At 41.7% G+C, this 23,593-nt stretch overlaps 1 protein-coding gene across 7 annotated transcripts in view; it reads left to right on the forward strand.

The window, feature by feature from the left end:
• Positions 1-23,593, forward strand: part of RAVER1 (ribonucleoprotein, PTB binding 1) — a 38,941-nt gene that overhangs the window by 5,054 nt on the left and 10,294 nt on the right. For 2 of the 7 annotated variants that reach the window (XM_042451522.1, XM_042451527.1), the window contains exons 2-10: positions 9,166-9,232; positions 11,679-12,148; positions 13,351-13,542; positions 14,553-14,682; positions 15,407-15,507; positions 16,239-16,325; positions 17,869-17,983; positions 20,982-21,226; positions 23,056-23,149. In XM_042451522.1, the coding sequence (XP_042307456.1) occupies positions 9,166-9,232; positions 11,679-12,148; positions 13,351-13,542; positions 14,553-14,682; positions 15,407-15,507; positions 16,239-16,325; positions 17,869-17,983; positions 20,982-21,226; positions 23,056-23,149 (1,501 nt within the window). The remainder of the gene's footprint in view (positions 1-9,165; positions 9,233-11,678; positions 12,149-13,350; positions 13,543-14,552; positions 14,683-15,406; positions 15,508-16,238; positions 16,326-17,868; positions 17,984-20,981; positions 21,227-23,055; positions 23,150-23,593) is intronic. The other 5 variants (XM_042451523.1, XM_042451524.1, XM_042451526.1 and 2 more) reach the window with 5 other exon arrangements.

A 23,593-nucleotide genomic window follows, 5' to 3' on the forward strand; every position in this document is an offset into this window, starting at 1 on the left:
ATGCCTGGATTCAACTTTTTATTTCAGTTGTGCAGGCCAAGCAGGGCTTAGGAGGGAAGGAGGTCTCCTTATCTGCTCTCCTTTTTAAAACAAAAACTTGGTTAATTCCAAGTCTTGTCCATGTGCAGTGATTCAGAGACTGTTGGTTTATACCGTATTGGATGTGTTCACTGTGCCTTAGGTCTACTGTTTATTGATGGAGAACATTTGTAACTACATTGAGCCAAGTACTCAGCATGGCCGCAAACTAATCTATAACTTCCTTACTAAGTCCACTCATGCTACTGTTTCTTGTAGTGTCGTAACTACGTAGCATCACAAGTATGTATGTGAATTATCTGGCTATCCCTGTTGTGAAATATAACTAGAGACTTCAGTAAATCCAATAACATAAAAAGCCACCAGACAGTGATACCTTTCTTGGGACAACCAAAATGAACAATATATATGTTGCAAGCTTTTGAAGATCCACTGGCTTCTTCACCAGGCAAGGTGTTAAAAACCATGCAGGAGAGGGAAAAATGGAAGATGTTAGTCATAGGCCTGCATTTTGTTGTTTTTGTTCTCAGTTCAGATAGCATGGATGGGTATTACTTGCAGGCTGACACCTCCTCCTGCTGGCCATGTGGCAACTGGGTAGTAGTAGTAGTAATAAAAATTTTACTGCAACTGGGAGATTCTCAAAATCCAGGAAAATTAACATCCATTTGCAGCACAAAAATATATTTCCTTTGCAATCTTCATCCAGTGTGAAATATTTACTGAGATAAAAATAAACAAGCATTATCCAGACAGTCTTTGATTTGCTAAGTGTCATAATCAGGAAAAGTGTTGAACAGAAAGATTTATTTCCTAACAAAGTAGGAAGCAGAACTTGGGGCACTGGTACAAAAAACCCAATTGGTTAAGACTTTAGTTGGGGGGACCACCAAACCTGGGTTTACAGTGCCATTAGTGGGGGAAATTTTCTAATACATTAAAGCTAAATTGCAAGATAAAAGAAATCATAGAAGAAGATGGCATATGTTACTGTAGTTGACACTTGCCCCTTGGATGCACCATTTGTTTAAATTGGACTCTTTTTGTACTTTAATTTGTTTTCCTAAAGCTGGCAGTTTCCAGATGTCTTGGACTACAAACTCCACCATTCAGTTGTTGGTGCAATTATGGGCTTTGTAATCTAATATAGTAAATCTGGAAAATGTTAGGTTGGGGAAGTATGCTTTCTAAGATGCTATCAGTCAGGTGTTATCACTGCATCTCTCTTCTTTCCTTCATCACACACTACCTCTGCCAACATGTATGCTATTCTTTCACCCTTCAAACAATATGTATTGTTTATCTGGATTAGGGAAGATTGAGGAATTAAGGGCTAAAGCCAATTAGTATTCCCAACCACAGTAGATGCACTGAAATGAATGGGACCTGGTTAGCAAGTACTAATATATGTTCCATTGATTCAGTAGGTGTACTGTAGTTGGGCCTAGAAAAAAGATTTCACCTTTTACTTAAATGAGAGATTGCTAATCTAGTGCAGTACTGAATTATTATCTGCTCTGTTTGGTTGCTACATGCAGTGAAGTTTTATTTTCCCTAGGAGCAATAAAACATGCCAGTTTGGCCAAGTGTCATCCCAGGAAAAGCATAAATGGCTTGATTCTTCTGCATGAATGAACTGGACTTCTTCTGACTACCTTGCAGTGTGACTGGGAGAGTTTATGGAGCACAACAGTAGAAGAATGCATTGTCCTCGCCTTGGATAAACAAGGCTGGGAGTTTGAAACTGAGCTTGGACTACTTTATCTGGCCTATGAGTTGGTGATGAAGGGGCATCTACCAATCTCAACACTTTTTTAAAAAAGGGGGGATGTAATTAATAGTTGTAATTATTTGAAGGGAGTGTTATAGATTCATTCTTGTTTTTCCAGAGCTGTACCTATTTTTATATAAGAGACTAGGACCCAGAACAATGGATGCAAGCTCCAGGAAAAGAGATTCCAACTTAACATTAGGAGAAACTTCCTGACAGTAAGGGCTGTTCAACAGTGGAACAAACTCCCTCAGAGTGTAGTGGAGTCTCCTTCTTTGGAAGTGTTTAAGCAGAGGCTGGGTGGTCATTTGTCAGGGATGCTTTGATTGAGATTGCCTGCATTGTAGGGGGTTGGACTGGATGGCCCTTGTGGTCTCTTCCAACTCTACGATTCTATGTTTCTATGATAAGTTTTGATAAGAAAATAGAAACCAACTTGCTGATCATGGCAAGAAAAAGTGTCAGCCAGAGGTAAAATGGAACTCTAAAATTACAGAGTTGAGCCAAAATAGCATGGAAAGAGCTTTGCCAATACATTTTTAAAAGGCTCTTACTTGGGGTGAAGGATCGAGCATGTGTAGTGAGTTGAGCATTGGACTAGAAAGCCACTGGGTGACTTTGGGCAAGTCACACACTCTCAGCCTCAGAGGAAGACAAAGACAAACCCTCTCTGAACAAATCTTGCCAAGAAAACCCTGTGTTAGGTTGCCATAAATTGGAAATGACTTGAAGGTACATAATAGCAACAATAATACCCAAGAGCAAAGGGTCAAAACTAAACTGCAATCGTATCCATCTACCTCCTAAAACTGGTTTTACTTAATCTGCCCTGGTGGGCCTTTAAAAGAGACTAATGCATTGTCCAAAGAGTCCTGCAGAGCTAAGTTACTTTCCTGTCCCTCATGCTGGTCTTCCTCTTTCCATAAATTTCTCCTACAAGGTTTAGGCATAGGTAAGAGGGGAAATACCCAGCAAAGTGTAATCTGATCAATTGAGTCCTTACTATTTTTTCCTACCTTCCAGCAGAAGCAAATAAGCGTGAACAGACTCTGTACAGACATCTGTTGTCCATTAAAGCAGTGAATTTGCATATGATATTTTTAGTCTGAACTAAGTTTGATACTGACTATAGTGAGCTTAGCCTTTGTTGGGCTTAAAGTTAGTTAATTCTGCAAACCAGTTAATAATGAATTCTCTTGGTCCAAGTTCTGGTACAAAGGAGATGCAGTGAGTAAAAATGGGGAAGATGTCTCTTTCTATCAGTGCTTGCTTAGCATCATGGTAATTATTTGAACTTCTTGGTGGTGTCATGTAGGGATAAAGCTGAAAGGGCAAGAGCATGCCGTTCCATTCATTTTGGGAGTGATTATAGTTATTGGAATATGTATTTTGTGAAAGTTATATATGGAGTGCAGAACTGGCATCTTGTATATCTCAGCTTTATATTTATGTGGAAAATGAAATTATATTTAAAATTGTATAGATAATAGTGGATGAAATACATTGTATTTAAATAGGCATGTGAAAGAGATCTAGAAGTCCTAGTACACAACAAGTTGAACATGAGTCAACAGTGATGTGGCAGCTAAATTTCAGTATGACCTGTGCCACATCATTAGGCGTATAGTGTCAGTGACGGTGAACCTTTTAGAGACTTAGTGCCCAACTCAATGGCATTCCTGCACCGGGACTTCCCCAGAGACAGTTGAAGGCACGGGAGGGCAGGAGAAGAGGAGGAACAGGCGCTTACCCCCTCTTCCCCTGCCCTCTCATGGTTTCAACTGTCTCCATGTACCATAGGTTTGCTACCACGGGTCTACATTGAGGGCAGTAATAGCACCCCACTCTTCCGCTTTGGTCAGGCCTCACCTTGAATGCTATGTCCAGTTCTGGACACCACAATTCAAAAAAGATGTTGAGAAGCTGGAGCATGTCCAGGGAAGGGCAACAAAATGATGAAGAGTCTGGAAACCATAAAGCCCTATGAGGAGAGATTAAGAGAGCTGGGTATGTTTAGCCTGGAGAAGAGAAGGTTAAAAGGTGATATGATAGCCCTGTTTAAATATTTGAAAGGGTGTCATGTTGAGGAGGGAGCAAGCTTGTTTTCTGCTGCTCCAGGGAATAGCAGTGGATGCAAACTCCAAGGAAAGAGATTCCACCTCAACATTAGGAGGAACCTCCTGACCATAAGAGCGATTGAAAGTGGAAGACACTCCCTCAGAGAGTGGTGGAGTCTCCTTCTTTGGAGGTTTTTAAACAGAGGCTTGGATGGCCATCTGTTGAGGGTGCTTTGATAGTGAGTTCCTGCATGGCAGAAGGGGTTCAACTGGATGGGCCTTGAGGTCTCTTCCAACTCTATGATTCTGTGATTCAAATGTGCAGGAATGACAGTGTAATTTGCATACGTTGTACAGGTTATTGAAGTTTCCCTCTTTTGGCACAAAATATGGTTTATGTTGGCACAGTGTCCGCTTTAAATGTGAAAGGTACAATATATCAAGTCATTTAGTAAATGAAACAAATACAGTGGTACCTCGGGATACGAATTACCCAGCTTACGAATTTTTCGGGATACGAAAAAATCCCATAGGGATTTATTGTTTCTGGTTACGAACGTTTTTTCGGGTTACGAAAAAACGCCGGCGCTGTTTAAATGGAGCCGCGGCAGAGCCGCGGCTTTTTTCCCCATTAGCGCCTATGGCAATTCGGGTTACGAAGGTTTTTCGGGTTACGAAATTAGCCGCGGAACGAATTACAGTGGTGCCTCGGGTTACGAAATTAATTCGTTCCGTGGCACCGTTCGTAACCCGAAAAGCCTTCGTAAGCCGAATTGCCATAGGCGCTAATGGGGAAAAGCCGCGATTCCGTGCGAAAAAGCCGAAAAAAGCACCAAAAGTTTTTTCGTAACCCGAAAAAACATTCGTAACCCGGAACAATGTTTTCCTATGGGATTTTTTCGTATCCCGAAAATTTCGTAACCTGGGTATTTCGTATCCCGAGGTACCACTGTAATTTCGTAACCCGAGGCACCACTGTACAGATTTGCACATCCAGTTTTATTCAGAAGTATATTTGCATGGGTAAAAAGCAAGGTTTAATAAGTGGCAGAGAACTGTGATTAAGGAGGGGATGTGAAAAGCCATGCAGGGTTAGCAACCTCCTCTTCTGTGTATTCAGGACTTTTTGCAGGTGCTGCCTTCACATCTTTCCACAAAGGATACCTAGAACATGCCTCATTTTGCTGTTTCTTTGTCTTTCCCAGTGTTCCAACATTACAATTGTCATTGTTTTTCCTATATATTCCAACCCTGTGTGTGTGTATATATATAAACGCAACACAAAGAAGAGCATATTACACACACACACACACCTATCATTAAGAAATGGGCATTGTATTAATCACTTGTACTGCTCTTTGTTGCAATGTGACTGCTTTCCCTGTGTGGTCTAGTTAGTCAGTGTTTATGTGTGCTAGACTCTTAATGGTCTGAATCGGAACCGTACTTGAACAATTTCAGTCACTGCTTTGAACCCAAAAGGGAACTTAGAGTTGAGCTAAACAAATGTAAAGTCTGAGTCTACACCTCAAATTCATTTGAAACATGTAAAAACTAAGATAAACATGGCTGGTGGGATCTAATATTGGCGGGCTACACACCGCCGCTTTGCGGCGGTCTGCCGCCGCCGCCAGAAGGTCCGCGGGGGAGCCGGAGCCTATAGACGGCCCGACTCCCGCGCGGACCGAAAAAAGAAGCTCCAAAATGGAGCTTCTTTTTGCGTCGCGTTTGCGACGTAGCGAGGCGCCAGGGGCGCGCTCGCTACGTCAGCAGCAGCGCGACGCGTCTGGACGCTATGCGTCCGATGCGTAAAGATGGCGGCGCCCATGTAGAAAGGGCGCCGCCATCTTGTACGGACGGAGTCCGTAATAGGACATGGGGCGTCTAAAAGAGACGCCCCTTTTTTAAAATGGGACGTCCGGAGGACGTCCCAAATGACCGTCTGGAAAGCCCCATTGTTTCATTTGGTGTCGTAATTGTGCATTTTAGCTAGAAAGAAACGCAGAAGGAGATAAACACCATTTCTTTAAAAATATCTCTTCTGTTAAGATTGCATTTACACCAGTGTTCTGTCATGATGCAGAATGTCTGATCAGTAAAAAGTTTGAAACATCAGAGGACATCTTTACTGAGTATGTTTAATATTATTGCATGGAAATGGCTCAACGGTTTACCAAGTAAAGTTTGACCCTGTGACCTGTCTGCATTGTTTGGGTGGGATCACTTGATTTCCAGCTTCTATTGATTGCTGCTAAAGAATCACAGGCAAGCTTCTAGAATTGCCTTTAATTGGTGTATCTGCCTTTTCAAGTGCATAAATAGTTCCCTTCCTAGGGTTTGGCTACGCTTATACCAGAGTACTGTTGTGTGGTGTAGAGTGTTTCATGCGGCTTCTGGGAGGTGCATTTCAAAAGAAGACTGTGCTTGCCCGGCTATGAACAAGGCTTCCTTTAAAAGCATTTGGTCTCATGGCCAGAAGGTGGACCGGGGCCAGCTGGCTTGCTGAGGTGTGACCTTGAAGAAGTTTGACTCTTGTGTCTGAAAAGAACATGACCTCATTTGGAGGAAGTGCATTGCACTGCTTCAAAGTTCATAAATTACTTCCTTGCTGGAAATGAAAGGTGTGTTGGGTAATAAGCAAAAGTGTTGCCTCTGGCAGTAGCAAAACACATGCATAGTAACTGGACTGTGGCTGGAAGGTCAGACTCTGTGTGGCTTTGGGAAGGAATTGGTCCTTGTTGATTACCATTCTGCAATCCATTCAGTATGAATTCTGCAGTAGTACTACTCTCTTTGAATGCAAGATTATTTCATTTTGTTGCTTTTTGTCTAAAGGAAACTTTTTTGTCAATTGAAAACTTCAGTTTTCTTCATAAGAACCATTGTTCATACTAGACTCTAACTTTTTATGGCCAGAAGCAATAGAGGGTTATTTTCTCTTCTTCGGTCATGGCATCATTTCTATAACATTTGCTCACTAGTGAGATAAGAACTTACTCTCCACCAGGAAAAAACTAGGTGTTCTAGTTATAGGAGTAGGTGGGGCGGGGAAATGCTGTTAACCTCACCTAAATCATGTATCTTTGGGTAAATCAGATTCAAGCACAGTCTGGACCAGCCCTGTCATTAGACAGAATGAGCTGGATGCATCAGCAAGCAGATTTTGGATAGCATGAAAAGATAGTGTCCATCATTTACTTTATTATTATATTTTCACTTCCAGTCATGCAGCCCATATCAGATTAAAAATTGATGGTGTGATCCCATTCACTACAAGATTCAAGATTTGTACTTTTAAAGAATACAAATGTAGTGACTGGGCTAATTTCAGGGGAGGATTGTTATTATAATTCACTTTTATTCTAATCTAACTATTTCTTAGCCCTGGGAAATGAAAACATGCAATTACAGGTTGCATCTCCCTTATCCGGAATTCTGAAATCTGAAATATTCCACAACCAAAACTTGTTCACATGGGTCTGAGATAGTGACACCTTTGCTTTCTGATGGTAAGGGAAGGGCAGACTGTATAGGTAAATATTCCAAAATGGGGAAAACTCCAAAATCAAAAAACTCTTCTGGTGCCAAGTATTTTTGAAAAGAAAGACTCAGCCTGTAAAATCTGGCATCAACAAAAACAAAATAAATTCTCAGTGTAACTAAACTTGTATATATTGAGAAATTTTAGTAAAGAAAAACACCCCCCCCCCAAAAAAATGAGTGAACTTATCCGTGGTTCAATCCATGGGAAAAGTTGGGTAGGGGGAGGTGGATGGTGGTTGAATCAGCCTTGTGAGTACCTGATCCCCTTCTCACTGGGAACCTTGCTCTTTTGGGGCGTGGACTGAATACAGATGTGCCTCCCTCCATTTCACTGACCTAGGAACCAGCCTTGTCCCTGAGACTCAGGCCTTGGACAGTAGAATAACTAGAGGTTGCCTTTGAACATTTGCAGAATGCCCCCTGGTTTCCCCTCCTCTCTGTCTTCCCAGCCTGCCAGTGTTTGCCTTTGCAGTAAGTTCCTGGAGCCTGTACAGCGCTTCTTTGGAGCTGGGCTGAGGCAGTGGTGGGCTATGGAAGCAGCAGCAGTGGGAAACGAAGTATGAGCAGCTCTTTCAGCATTGAATTAAAAGAGGTCTCCCCACCTCTCACTCCCTTCTTGTGATTCTGGCTGGCTCACCCCTCTGCCTGCTTGCCACTCACCTTCATGGGAAAGGAATCAAAACCACCTCCTGTCTTGTAAAGGACTAGCAGAAATGCCACAACTCAGAAGCTTACATACCCCCTAAGGCAGCAGTGGGAGGGGAGCACAGAGAACTGGCAGCTGGGTTTTGCCACCATTGAGCCTTTTGTCGGAGGTGGGGGAGCTGACTGTCATTGGTACAGGGCTTATCCTTGGAGGGTGAAAGGCACTGCATAGGCTCCAGCAGTGACTCTCTGCAAAGGAAACTGTGGAGATGGTAGGCCGGAGGCAGGGGACACCAGAAGCATTTTGCACGCATTTGAAATCACCCTGTAGCCATTCTGCTGTCCAAGGCCTGAGCCTTGAGGTCAGTTCCTAGGTCTGAGAAACAGGCCATATCTGTGTCCAGTCCACTCCCAAAAAGAAAGAGGATCCCTGTGAACAGGTCCTCACCAGACTGTCCCAACAGCACTCTGCCTCCCCATACCCTCTTTTCTCTGGTGACTCTGGCATAGCTCTGCATTAAACAGTAATTGAACAGACACGCTCCACATGCTCTGAGATGGTTGACTGTTTATTTGTTTAGAAAAGCCCAGGTTTTGGGCTCAGTGAGAAAAGGCCTTCTTCAGAGGCCTTCAACAGAATTCATTGGAGTTGAGGACACTCTCCAAAATGCAGGACTATTGAATATAAAAAGGCTCTGCACTGCCCATGATGGAGGCAGCCATCATAAATAAAATACAATAAAAATAAATACAATAAAAATAAATTGGATCACTGGTTGAACTTGAGCAATGGCAAACCCCCTCTATTCAGAGGTAAGCCAGTTCTATGACAATATGACATACTTTGTGACATGTTTAGTCTTTCTTTGTTCAAAACTATAAGATAAGTTTATAGATAGAAATTCCAAAACCTGTGTGGCATTCGTTCTACACTGTAAGATTTAGCAACCAAGTTTAACCAGTTCTTGGAATGAGAAGTAGCAGTGGTGCAGGACTTTTGCCCTCCAGGCAGGTTGTGAACAATGAGAAGTATTTGGGAGTACTTTGTTTGAAAGAGATAATATTTCATCACTCTGCCTCACCTTACTTTTGTCTGTTGAATTTATGCAGGAAGTACATGATCTGCTGAATGACTATGAACTCAAATACTGTTTTGTGGACAAGTACAAGGGGACTGGTAAGTAAAGTACTGTATATATTAAAGGTACTTCGCCATGGTGTAATAGGTGGGCTTTGTTTTAACTCTTGATGAATAGAAATGAGTGAACATTCCTTTCTTTCTTTCAAGCACTGTATATAACTGAATAGCCTTTTAATGCTAAGGTGAAGTGATGCCCATGGTAGTTGGTAGTGGTCCCCCCCCCCCCCGCTTAATATTCCATTCTTTCTGCTTGCTTATGCTAGTGTGATCATTTTGTTTTCCATGGAGTGTCTTGGTCTTACTGTCCTCTGTGTGTGATCTTTCTTCAGTTGCACACATTGGACCCTGTTTGAAGTGGCTATGGCTAATGACTTCGGTCGGAAAATTAGGAGCCAAGGGATGTAAAGCCCTGTGAGGTCTTGCATGTGCAGCATGGGAGTGTCTGTCTTTGTGCTGGAAACAAAGCCATTGGCCATTCCTGTTCACTGCTGAATACCCCTAACCCCTCTTTGTAGATTGGGCAAGTGTGCACATTGTATCTGCTACATCATTTATATCATCCAGTATTTTTGTGTATCCTTGTACTCTGATTAACAGGAAGAGCTTCTGGCATGCATGTGATGTGGTTGGTTGCTCTAACACTGGGCTACTCATTCCATCAATCCTAACACAGAATTAGGAAATCGTTGTACTATGGATAACTTAGTCTTTACCCATTATGCTAAGACAGAATATCCTGTAGCATCCTTAATAAATGTCCCTGCTATTTTGAGAAAATCATCCATAGATTCAACAGCCTTTTTAGGAAATAATGGGTCTTCAAGTGCAATTATTTTTCATTGGAGTAAGGACTCTGCCATAAATTACCCTCTACTATTCCTCTCACCAGATGTGGAGGACATAGCAGAGGCTAAAGTATTCTACACTCTGCATGGTACTATATCACTGAATTTGGAAAGTACTGTGCATTCCTGTTGTCTAAATTTATGGCAGTGTTTTTCTAACACACGAATGCATCCGTCAGTTCATCATAAAAAAGCATGAGTGCATGCAGTTCCCAACTGTGTGAACAATTCTTTGTTGGGATCTAGTAGATAAACTCCCTGTTGATCAAAAGAAAACAGAACTGATGTACATACTGTTTGGAGATATCATATGGCTGCTACTAACTGTTCAGCCAGTTGGGATGCAGTTCCAGAGTTTAATTCTCTGTAGGGAGATGGTGTTCCTGCAAGTCCTGTTTCTTGTATCCCAATGGGTGATTTTGAAGTTATTTTATGATTCCCTCTCCCCCCAAAATAAATAAGAATTGCAGCAAAATGGCTGGCTAAACTGTTAGGAGCTAGCCACGGCTACGGAAGTGAAAATTTGACACAAGACATAGCTGTGAGAATATTGATGTGAGTATGAAGAAAAGGCTTTGTGGTTGAATGCTTTCAAGTCATTCCTAACTTAATGTGGCCATACCTTAAGGCCTTTCCCTTCATCTGAGGCTGAGAGAGTGGAGCTTGTCCAAGGCCACCCAGTGGGTTTCCTTAACTGGGTGTGGAATTGAATCCATAACTCCATAGTTGTAGTCCAATGCTCAAACCAATATACCTTGCTGGCTCTTAAGAAAGGGCCTAGTCACTCAGAAATCTATGGGAAAGAGTTGGTGGGTGCTATCTGGTTTGGGGATACTATCTCCCTTGGGATGATATGTCTTCTGTACCTTTACGTAGGATAGAATTGAAACTATTGAGAGGCAGGCAAACCACTGAGCCAAACACATTTTTAAAGTGGTTTGGAAAACTTTCTATATATAAATATCAGCTGGAAAACCCAAAACTAAGATTGAATATATATATTATATTATATTATATATATAAAATCAAACAAACAGTTGGAACATCTTAACATGAAAGACATTTCAGTTCATGAGTCCAGAAACATGCTTATATGTAATGAACTTCTCAGAGGCCTACAAGTGTTGGTGTCAGAACCAGTTAGGATCAAGTAAAATATTAGACATATCCAGTTATTTAATATTCACTTCATGTATTAAGCTCATATATGATCACTGTTGTATGTTTAACATATTGATCTAGATAGTTCTGTGTGTTGAGATACAGTACTGCATAGTGTTGGGGGTTGGGAAAATAAGGTGGAATATGAAGGGTGAGGTTTGGCTTGTGGATGGGGCCCTGCTAAGGGGTTTGGAATGTGGGATAGAAGGTAACGGTTCTTCAACTGTAAGGGGGCTGGTTGCTGTGGGGATTGAGTCCTGGGTGGGGTTTTAAAGTGGGAACTTTTCCTTGTGCCTTCAGATTCTGCAAAGACGTGCTTGTGGTTACTTCTGCTGTGCATCTTACAATAAACTTTCTTGTTTTACATTAAGTTGGTTGTGGATCATTAGCCTGAGGTTCTCAATTCTCACAGTTGGCCTGGGTGCTTGCTGTGGCATTTTTTGTTGATAGCCTTTATAACCCTCTGTATCTTGCAGCTTTTGTCACCTTTTTGAATGGGGAACAAGCTGAATCAGCTATTAAGAAATTCCACCTGAGCAAGCTGCGAGATAAGGAAATCACTGTACAGCTGCAGCCCACGGATGCCCTTTTGTGTATTGCTAACCTCCCTCAACTGTACACACAGCAGCAATTCGAAGACCTAGTTCGACCCTTTGGGAATCTTGAGCGCTGCTTCTTGGTGTACAGTGAGAAAACAGGACACTCCAAAGGCTACGGCTTTGTGGAATATATGAAGAAGGATTCAGCAGCCAGGGCAAAATCTGACCTGCTGGGCAAACAACTGGGAACACGGACTCTCTATGTTCACTGGACGGATGTCAACCAACTGACCCTAGACCTTATTCACTCAAAGTGCTTATGTGTTGATAAACTGCCCCACAATTACAATGATGTAGAAGAACTGAGGCAAACCTTCTCTGCCATCTGCCCTCCAACATTCTGTCAAGTAAGTACTTACAGGTAAATGGGGAATGGACTGCTTATATGTGCTTAGTGCAGTACTGTCCTAGAATCATAGAGCTGGAAGAGACCGCAAGGGCCATCTAGTCCAACCCCCTGCCATGCAGGAAACCCAAATCAAGGTATCCCCAACAGATGGCCATCCAGCCTCTGTTTAAAGACCTCAAAGGAGGGAGATTCCACTACACTCCGAGGGAGTGTGTTCCACTGTCAAACAGCCCTTACTGTCAGGAAGTTCTTCCTAATGTTGAGATGGAATCTCTTTTCCTGGAGCTTGCATCCATTGTTCCAGGTCCTAGTCTCTGGAGCAGCAGAAAACAACCTTGTTCCCTCCTCAATATGACATCAAATATTTAAACAGGGCTATCATATCACCTCGAAACCTTCTCTTCCCCAGGCTAAATATCCCCAGCTCCCTAAGTCGTTCCTCATAGGGCATGGTTTCCAAACCCTTCACCATTTTAGTCGCTCTCCTTTGGACATGCTTCAGTTTCTCCACATGCTTTTTAAATTGTGGTGCCCAGAACTGGACACAATATTCCAGGTGGAGCCTGACCAAAGCAGAATATAGTGGCACTATTACTTCCCTTGATCTAGACACTATACTTTTATTGATGCAGCCTAAAATTGCATTGGCCTTTTTAGTTGCTGCGTCACACTGTTGACTCATGTTCAACTCATGTCCTCCAGTGTCAAAGCTCACTGAAAGAGCAAAGCAGCTGGGCTACCATCCTTTCTTGACTTGTAAGAAAAATACCATTTGCTCCTATAACTAGTACACTAGCATCTCTCATTCAAGGAGGGGGGAGGTTGAGAAGCTTAGTACTTCTCCTTGCTGGGTCTTAGAAATTTAGAGTTTTTCTCCCAGTTAGAATCATAACTTAAATGCTTGAAACCATGTAAGTTATTTTAAAGGAAAATAAGGGAGACCTTTGAGACTGCCCTACCCCTTCCATCCATTGCAGTTTAGTTCACTAAACAAATTTGAATCCTGATAGAGGAACTGACCCATACATATTTACTCAACTATATATTCCAGGAAGCTTAGTAAGATTTATGATGCTGAATCTTGCAAAAATCTCTTGGTCAATCAGTGTTGGTTGGTTCCATACAAAGAGCTGGCTCCTTTTTTATGTTTATGAAAAGTCATATTTTTTGCATCCTTTTTTCTTTCTTTCTTTTGCATAGTTGGCATGTGGGCAGGATGGACAGTTGAAGGGTTTTGCAGTCTTGGAGTACGAGACAACAGAGATAGCAGAGATGGTCCAACAGGCTACCAATGGCTTTCCGCTTGCAGGGAACCACATCAGAGTCTCCTTCTGTGCCCCAGGCCCTCCTGGGCGAAGCATGTTAGCTGCTCTGATAGCTGCTCAGGCAACAGTAAGACATAACTTGTATTAATGTCTCATGATTGTATGTAGCTTCCAATGACTCTTTCACCAACCCTTTCTCTTGTTCATTTGTCTTGCTTGTTCCCTATGCCTGCATCTTTCAAAGAGCTTTATTTTATATTACAGACTAACACAATGTCCTCTTTTTTCTCTTTCCTTTCCTTTGGGGGGGAAACGTTGGACTAAATACAGGTCTACTCATTAGCACGGCTTTGTTTGTAGCCATTATTTGTTCATTTTGGGAATCTGCTTTATTATGACAGATTTTTTTAAGTGTGGGGAACTGCAGCTTAATTCAGTTTATCACTCATCACAAAAGCACACTTAGAGAATCATAAAGTTGAAAGAGACTACAAGGGCTATCCAATCCAACCCATCTTCAAATGTAGGCTGTGTAATGCCTTCAAGTCATCCATTGACTTATGGTGCCAAATGAATCATAGAATTGTAGAACTGGAAGAGACCTCAAGAACCATCAAGTCTAACTGCCTGTCATGCAGGAATACACAACAAAGCCATCCTGACAGACAGCCATCCAATCTCTGTTTAAAACCCTCTAAAGAAGAAGACTCTACCACTCTCCAAGGCATTGTGTTCCCCTGTTGAACAGTTCTTACTGTATGGAAATTCTTTGTAATGTTTAGGTGGACTCTCTTTTCCTATAGCTTGAATTCATTGCTCCATGTCCTAATCTCTAGCAGTCCACCTATAGCACTTGAATGAAAACAAAATACAGTTCACAGAAGTGGAAAGTTACTCTGTGCAGTGATCCATAGTGACAGAAAGTCAGTCTTTTGCTGTGTATTTCTGCAGTGTTCTTCCTACTTTTACAAGCACTTATGCACCAACTGGTATGAATAGTGAAGCTTCAGTTACACACAGAAGTGTTTGTTTCAAAGATGTTCCATTTCAGACTGTTATGAGCCCTGGTTGTGATATGGTTACTTCTCTATTACAGGACCCAGATAACCTTTGATTCTGCTCTTCCTACATTTACAGGCACTTAACCGTGGGAAAGGGCTTCTACCTGAGCCCAATTTTCTTCAGATTTTGAACAGTTTAGGGAATCCTACATCAATCCAGCTTTTACTTAACCCCCTTCTTCATGGAGCCATTGGAGGTAAACAAGGTATGAATGTATGAAGGCTCTGTTGGACTTGAATGACTTGAGCTGTGCCTTTCCTTCTTCAGGCTATTGAGTATATTGAATTTTCTTTGGCTTGGAGATGTCTTCAAAGAGCTACATAGTCTAGTGCTGATGGCTAGAGATGCAGTATAGCAGAGATGGTTCATTTTTGTGAGCTAGACATGTTGGTTTCTGTTCTCAGGCACTGGAAGTCTAGCTAGGGCATCCAACCTGTAGTGTCTGAGGTGATCTGCAGGAGCTCAATTATGGATGACTAGCTTTCTGACACACGAAGCTCAATTCAGTAAAATTATGAAGTACATTTACTTGTTTCCTCCAGTCATGAAGCACTCAATTTTTTCTCCAGTGTTTGTGTTGGATACAGAATAGTAACATGACACTTTGTGTGAAGTAGTATACCTGTCTCAGACTTCTTTATCAAGCAAGCTGAAATAATGCTAATTTCCACTGTAAGTCCTCCCAATTATGCCTAAAAGTCAAATGTTACAGTATAAGGTAAAATTAAAAATTAATCTAATCTTGGTCATAAAAAGTTAAACTGGAAAATTCTGATACTTGTAAAAGATGAAGAGTTTCACAATCTGTGAAGTTCCTTTTGGTTCTGCTTACGATGCTGCTGTATTTGAGAGAGTGCCTTGGATCCCTGCCACCTCCGCGTTTAGACAGGAAGAGTTAAAACGTGCTTTCTGTTCTGGTTTCTTTTTAGGAATCCTGGGAGCCCCACCATCAGTGCCTCTCTTAACAAATCCAGCCCTGTCTACTGCTTTACTTCAGCTAGCTCTCCAGAATCAAACACAAGCACAACAGGTAATTGTCCTGTAGAGTTGCAGTTAGTGAGGTGTGGTGATATTTGCTTTATCATAAACTCATAAACTGCTTTTAATCCTCTTTCGTTATCTACCACTTTATCTGTTCCCAATACAGTGCTCCCTCGGGTTACGAAATTAATTCGTTCCGCCGCGCCGTTCGTAACCCGATGCATTTCGCAAGCCGAAAAGGGCTTTCCGTTAGCGCTGGCAAGCCACGCGTTTGAATTTCGCGCCGAAAAAAATTCGTAACCCGAAAAAACCTTCGTATCCCAGAACATTTTTTTCCAATGGAACTTTTCCGTATCCCGGAAATTTCGTAACGCGATCAATTCGTATCCCGGGGTACCACTGTATTTGATAAGCAGGGCATTCCTTCTGTGTGCAGCTCTGCATATTTCGTATAGATACATGTTTGGCATTTCAGGGGTGCAGTTGCTGTTAAGGGTGTTTATTGATAGCCTAGTATGTGTTCTTTGACTCTTTGCTGGAGCTGCTCTGTATATAATTGAAAAGCTGTACCAAATGGCTAGGTGAATTTAGCAACTATAGTTGATAATTTCCTTCCTGCACTGCAATGGTTCAGCCTGCTTTAGGAGACTACTGAACTGTTCCTTATAAAGCAAGAGTTTGACATAGTCACTTGCCCCCCCCCCCCAACAGCCATCTCCTTTTTCACCTGCTTGGCTTTAGTGACCCTGTTTCTGGTCTTTTTTTTGCTTTCTGCTCCAGAAGGCATTTCTTGGAAACTTGCTCTTAGTCCAAAACCAGGTCTGGACACAACTTCTGCAGAACAAGGAAAACCAGGCCATATTCCATGTGAGTGCTAGGCCTGGCCTGTGTGTGTAAATCATGCTGTTTGTGTGTGGGTGCATATTGTGTGTTCACTCTGTGAAAAGTGCACCAACGTGGCCATTAACCATATTGTACAGTAGTCTTAATCAAGAGGGTAGATACAGAGCTTTTTTTTTAAAAAAATTAAAAGCTTTTTTAAAAAAACTCCATGTAGTTTGGTGCAGCCAAAAAGCTCTTATTTCAGTTTTCCGGACCACACTGTGTGCTTGTACTATCAACAGGCCTATATTGAGGGTGTTTCTTGTTGTACATAAAAATAAATTGTGCGTAGTAAAAGTATTTAGAGCCTTTATTCTAGACGTTGTTGGCTAAGGGTTTGCAAAACAATTACCACTGTTTGGCCAGGAGCAATTGAGGGAGAAGACGTAGTAGTAAGGGTTGTTTTGCTATCAACAAACAAACAAACAAATAAATAAGAGAGGGAGCCTTTTACAAAACACTGTTGGATGTACTGTACCTAACAAGATAGATCTGGGTCCACCCTAATTTGGGCAGGACAGAGGATCTTTTGATGCCTTCCTTGGGTGCCCTGTTCCTTGTGGCCCATCTATAACAAGTCTATTCTTCCTTCCTTGGTGAACTGTATGCAGGCTTTCTTGGAAACCACTCTGTGTATGACTTCACTCTTGTGTTCCAAATACCCTGCATTTTAGGGTATTTGCTCTCTAGGCTCTTATTCTGCTTCACTGCCTCCAGCTGTGAATGGAAGACTCTGGGGCAAATGGTTGCACAGCATACAAGAGTTGCAGTGGAGTTGCATGGAAATTAACTAGTCTTCACTGTTGCTGTTTTCCCTGCTTTAAATGTTGTCAGTGTTGCATCTGAATAGTCAAACTTGGGCTATGCGGAATATAGTCAAAATATAATAGGCTCAGTCAGAGTCTCAAAAAGGAGTAACTTATTTTCTCACAACAGTGCTGCAAACGAAGTACTGGCAGCATTGACTCTCCTTGCTGGATGCATTCAGGGCTAACTTTGAAATGCAACACATCTGCAGAAGAAATGATGGCAGCTGCAGTTCATCACAGAATTGAAGAAAGGCAGGAAGTATCCTGATGCTCCAACTAACCATTTGTGTCGTGGTATCCTGTTTATGTTGTGCTGTATTTGGGCCACTTATGAGGGCTGAGTTTTCTCTTGGACTTTCCCCTGGAAAGCTTTTAGTCCAATCCTCCGTGCAGATCTGAAAAATGCCATTGCATTTCTCCCTCTTTTCCTGCCCTCCTCTAGAGATACACCCAGCTTTAGATATTCTGTGTCTAAATGTGGCTTGTTAGGAGATCCCAGTTGTTTTTAAAGCAACTTTGATCACCTCTCTGGTGTGGCAGTAGTTGATGGCTTCTGCTTAGTGTTTTATGGCAATCACTTTCCAGCCAACGTGCCTTTAGCACTGTCTGATTTGAGATTAGCTGCTTGTAGTGGACCATGGCTTTCTTCTGTTTAATTCTGTTTTTAGCACACTCAGACATGCCTCTTTTCAGTTGTTGAAACAATTTACTTTTTGCAGAAACCAGGAATTTTGGGAGACTCTCCCTTGGGTTCCTTGCAGCATGGACCTCTGGGGATGCCAAACACACCAGCTTCTCAGACAGGAAATCAACTAATGGGTGAAATGTCTTCTGGTAAGTGCTTTATGACATATGGTTATTTTTTGAATTGGCTGCCCAGTCTATGAGCAGTGAAGTCTGTTGTTAGTTTGGAAGTTGCTCTTCTAGAAAGTGAACAGTTGGGGAGCAAAGCGAGATAAAACTGGGGGGGTTGGGAGACCAGCTGAACTCCTGCTGCTTATTTGAGACTGAACATTCATTAGAAAGATTCCTTTTCTAATTTCTTTTCAGGACTTTTACTCTGCCTGTTTAACTTCTGAGCTTTTTCATAGTTGAGATGAGAATGTTTACTTGGGCAGAAGTATGGTAGACTTTCTTTTAGCTGGTTGATTAGATTTGGGGATTAAGGTGATGGATATTTTTTCTCTCTTTTAGACCTCAGAGGAATTGCTGCTGAACTTTGAAATAATTTTGGGGGGAATCCTTCAATCATAAGCATAATTTTTTCTGTAATTTTTAAAAAATGAACTTTTAAATGATGTCCAGACCATTCTTAGTCCAATGAGTTGAGTGGACTGCCAGTATATATCCCATAAAGGTGTAGATCCCTATCCAACACAGCTTACACATATAGGGTAGTGGACGTAAGAGCACAAGGCAGTGGTGATGAACACCAATGTGTCACTTCTTGACAACTGAAAATGTCCCATGTTACTTGCCTCTGTTGTCACATCTATTAGTACAGAGGTACAGTAGCTACAGGTTTGTACATTCTGTGTTCAAAAACAAGGCCATAGAGAGAGTTGAAATTGGATGTTGCACATCAGATGCTTTGTAAGAAAGTCTTGGATTTCTTGAACAATGATTTCTCTTTAAACACCAGTGGGAGACCAACAGATCTAACTTAAGAGACCTCCACTTGACAGCAAGCTTCCTCTGTGGATTTTTGTAGGAAAATGGGGGCCAGGAACTGTTAAGTGCAGGAATATATAACAGGAAATAAATCTGTGAAATACAGTGTGATTCAAAAAGAATGGTGTCAAACTGAATAGCTTTACTTTTATACCATGGATCTTTGCATCATTTTTTAATTCATTAACAAGCTTTACCTTAGGCTGTCAACACTAGAGGCTTTTTAATACTTCTGTGTAGGAAGGGGGGTATTTTCTGATTATGTGTGTCGATTCCTGCCCCACCATCTTGAACTTTAGTGGTTGTCGAGACCTAGTAGAAGAATGGGTTCTCACTTGCAGTCAGTTGACTAATTCTGAGGAGAGGAAGGGGCAGCTTTGTACTAGGTTTTGTACTAACTAAAGCAAGGGGGAGAAATTACTTTTTTCAGTTAGAACTGAGGCAGCTATTTTAATTTTAAAGTGAAAGCACAGAAGGTTTCAAGCTGACACCAGTATCTTAATCTGGCCCTACAGATAAGAGGTGTGATTACTTATGTCCCCATTCTGCCTACCAACAGTGCTAGAGGCTTGCTGTCTCTAACAGAATGACTGGTGTCACAGGAACCATGAATGCAGAATGATCTGGTTCCAATCGGAGAATTTAAAACAGTGTTGGAAAGTGTGTGACCCATGGGCCAAGTGCATCCTACACAGCCACACTAAAAAAAAGACCCCCACAAGCCTCAGATGAGTGGCTGGTGAGATGTTGGGGGCCTTATATATATTCATAGTTACGTTTTATTGTCTTTGTCTCTGCTTATATGTGATGTTCCATCCTTTGGTTGAAAGGGAATTATAAATGTTATTGTTATTCAGGAGGAACAGTTGGCCACTTAAAATCTATGGGAGGGTGGCAGTGCTTCTTTTGGGGTCTAATAACCCTTTCAAGGCTGATGTGGCCTACTGAGCTCCAGAGTGAGAAAAGGGGCCAGTTAGCCCCTGGACTTTCAGTAGTTGCTTTCTCTGGTTTAAAATAACTAGATGCCCCCAGAGTTACTAGCTTCCATAAAACTGTGCTTGTCTGCAGATGGGAAATGCTGGTATAAGCAGGGACAGATTATTTTGTTTTTCATTTTCTAGCCATCTGTATGTGTGAAAGAAGTTTAGTAAAAATAATTTGCTAGGTAGACAGGTAGTAAGGTGTTAGAGGAGGCCCAGAATGCTGCCTCTGACAACCACTTGGTTTCAGTGTTGCATGCACAGAAACAGCCTTCATCTCCTGTAACCACAGAGAAACACAGTGAACTCACTACAGATTAATGGAACCTGCCATTTGATTTCCATGCTGGATGTAGAAGAAGGTAATTTTGAATACTAGTGACAATTTTTGGTCCTTCTTACTAAAGAGCACGTGGTTTTTCTGTGGTGGCGAGGTTGGGAGGGGAAGCAAAGAAGGGACAGCCTGCCTTTTCCCCAACAGTTCACAATGAAAAAGAAAAGGTGAAGTGATGCCTTTGGAGGAGTTAAAATGTGGAGCTAGCATTACTATTGCAGGATAACTTGAGGCCACCAAGAGACCTGTTTTTTTTCCTCCAGAAAAGAGAGTAGCACTCTCTAGAGTAGTTTGGAGGATTCAAGAGCTTGGGGCTTAGCCTCCCTTTTTCCCTGCAATAATTAATAGAGTGGAATAGTAGTGGGGTAGATGTTAGGGTGCTCCCCAAGCTAAACAAGAGAGCTGACATGTTCCTTGGGAGGTTTTGGAGTTGTGGTCAAAAAATAGCTTTCCTGAACTGTGATTTTAAAATGAAATAAGTGCACTGATTACTTGACATTTGACTTGTAACCTGACGCTGTTACCTAGATTCTGTAAAAACATTATTTTAGCACAGGGATGGACAGCCTCCAGTGATCTAGGGGGCACACATGCCCTCTCTTAGGCCTTGGATGGCTTCTGGGGGCATGGAGGCACTTTCATATTTTCTACACCCTCCAAAAATGTATTTGGCATGGTGAGATTTTTATTTTATTTTATTTTGCAAAGCAAGAATACATCTAGAAGACAGCAAAAATTCCCTCCATACTCTTGAGAGGACGTGAGAAGCCTTTTTCAGTTCAAAAACTGGAGAAGGCACATGCAGATTTCGGAAGTGGTTCTTACTTGTATATGTGTTTCTCCCTAGGGGGCACTATAAGTGCTGATATGGCCCCAGGACCAGTGACGTCTCCAATCTTGCCTTCTGGAAACCTACCTTTGCCATCCTATCTGGGCTCCTTGGGGATAGAGAGGGAGAACTCTGTGGTAGGAACACAGACATCCCAGCTGACTCCACCTGGCCTGCAAGGCCTCACCACCTCTATTCTAGGATCTGTAATCAGTGGGCTTCAGAAACCAAAGCAGACAGAAAATGGGCCTCCTTCATCTGGGGTAAGTATGGATACATGACTGCAGTCAGTGTCAAATTAAGTATCCAGATGTGTTAATATGATAGCACAGAACCCAAAATGTTTATAATTTTCAAAGGTATATCTGTGAGGGAAGTAGCCATGTTACTCTTGGAAGTGATGAAGTGGGCTGTAGTCCATGAAAGTTTATGCCAGCTAACATTTTTTAATCTTAAAAAGTTGCCATGAGATTCTTTGTCATATTCCTTTTTAGTACATTTCTAGTCTTTATTACAGGTTGAGTCTCCCTTCTCTAGAATTCCAAAATCCAAAATACTACAAAATCTAAAATTGTCCACATGAGTGGCTCAGATAGTGATACCTTTGCTTTCTGATGGTTCAGTATATCCAAACTTTGTTTCATGAACAAAATTATTAAAAATAGTGTGTATAAAATTAACTTCAGAGTATGTGTATAAGGCAGGGGTAGGCAACCTTTTTGAGCCAGGGGCCGGGTTGCTGTCCCTCAGACAACTGGGGGGCTGAATCCAAAAATTAAATAATTAAATATTTTTTTTAAAAATTAAATAAATAAACTGGGACAATTGTAGGACAGAATTTTCAAATGGAGGACACGTGGAAAAAATTTGCTGCTTTTTTAAAAAATGTTAATATAAATGCATGTTTCTGAGGCTTCTATAGACAATTGCCCCCCTTGCCCGCTGCTTGCCCCTCTTGCCCGCCTCCTCCTGATAGGCCAAAGGCCCCGGCGGCAGGACCGGGCTGGGGCCGGTCCCAAGGCCTTCCTGGGCCGCATCCGGCCTGCGGGCCACAGGTTGCCTACCCCTGGTATAAGGTATATATGAAACATAAATGAATTTGTTGTTTAGCATTGGGTCCCATCCTCAAGAGATATTTTATTATGTATATGCAAATACTCCAAAATAAAATAAAAATTCCAAAATCCAAAACAATTCTGGTCACAAAAAAATCGGATAAGGGATATCCAACCTGTATAATAGTATTGCATTTAGAAACATGTGAAATAAAAAGCTGTGCTGTTCTGGATGAAGTTCAGCCTCCAGTCATGTCCCCCTTTTCCTTTTCCCCTCCTCTCATTCACTTTGCTGTAAAAATCTTTGATGTAATGCTTTATCATAGACAAATCCAGTCTCAAAATTTAAAATTGAGCAGGATGATACAAAAATAACTTAATGTAGATATTTTAAAGAACAAAGCAAGTACAGGTATGGAGATTTTTTTAAAAAACTGTTGTTGTGTGTGATAAGTGCAATTTCAGATGACTGACAAAATCCCTTCCTCACTCCCCATGCCTCCATTTTCATCGTATGTGCTTTCAAGTTGACTCTTGACTTATGGCAAGTCTATGTGTTTCATGGGGTTTTCTTAGGTAAGGAATACTCTGGTTTGCCAGTTCCTTCCTCTGAAATATAGGCCTGTTACAGACTGCCAAAATAAAGCTGCTTCGAGTCTCTTTGGAGGTATGCTATTTAAATGATGCATGGGTCCTAAGAGTCCGGAGGTCGCACCAAAGCCACACTCCATTCCTAAGCACTGTAGTGAAGCTTTGGTGCAGCTTCCGGACTCTTAGGACCCATGCATCATTTAAATAGCATACCTCCAAAGAGACTCGAAGCAGCTTTATTTTGGCAGTCTGTAACAGGCCATAGTCTACAGCACCTGGTATTTGTTGGTGATCTCCTATCCAAGTACTAACCAAGGCTGACCCTTTTGAGCTTCCAAGATCAGACAGGATCTGGTGCATTTAGAGTATTTAAGGTCGTTGGGTACAGCCCATTAATTGAAAATGGACACTACAGAAAGGGCTGCTCACTCTCACTTTTCTTTCAGGTCTCTCTGTTAGGAGAGCCACCAAAAGACTTCAAGATTCCACTGAATCCCTACTTAAATTTGCACAGTCTTCTCCCTACAAGCAAACTTGGAGGTGAGGACAATGGGGTAGGCAAAGGTGGGGTAAATTGTATTGGCCAATACTTGTTAGATAATCTCTACCCTGATGTATTGTAAGTAAAAGCTCTCATCAATTAACATAGTAAGCAACCAGGTTAGATTCCCTAATCATCTGGATTCCAGAATAGTAAGCACTGGTCAACAACATTTTGAATTTTGTCTCAATTCTTGTGCTTTTGTTACTTTGAGGATTACCCTCTTGATGGAAAGCTTCAGTTATGCAACGTGTCTTATCAACATAAGTCCATTTCTGGTTTTGAAAACCAGATGCCACCTATTTAAAATATGAATTGTTATTTTATGCTGGAGCTTTTGAGAGAGGTACAGTGGGCCCTTGACTTTTGCAAGTTTGAGATTTCACAGTTTGGGGTATTTGCTAATATTAAACACGGCTCCTCCCACCCTCTCAGGCTTTCCC

The sequence above is a fragment of the Sceloporus undulatus genome, chromosome 2, assembly GCF_019175285.1.
Source record: "Sceloporus undulatus isolate JIND9_A2432 ecotype Alabama chromosome 2, SceUnd_v1.1, whole genome shotgun sequence".
NCBI classification, from domain to species: Eukaryota; Metazoa; Chordata; class Lepidosauria; order Squamata; family Phrynosomatidae; genus Sceloporus; species Sceloporus undulatus.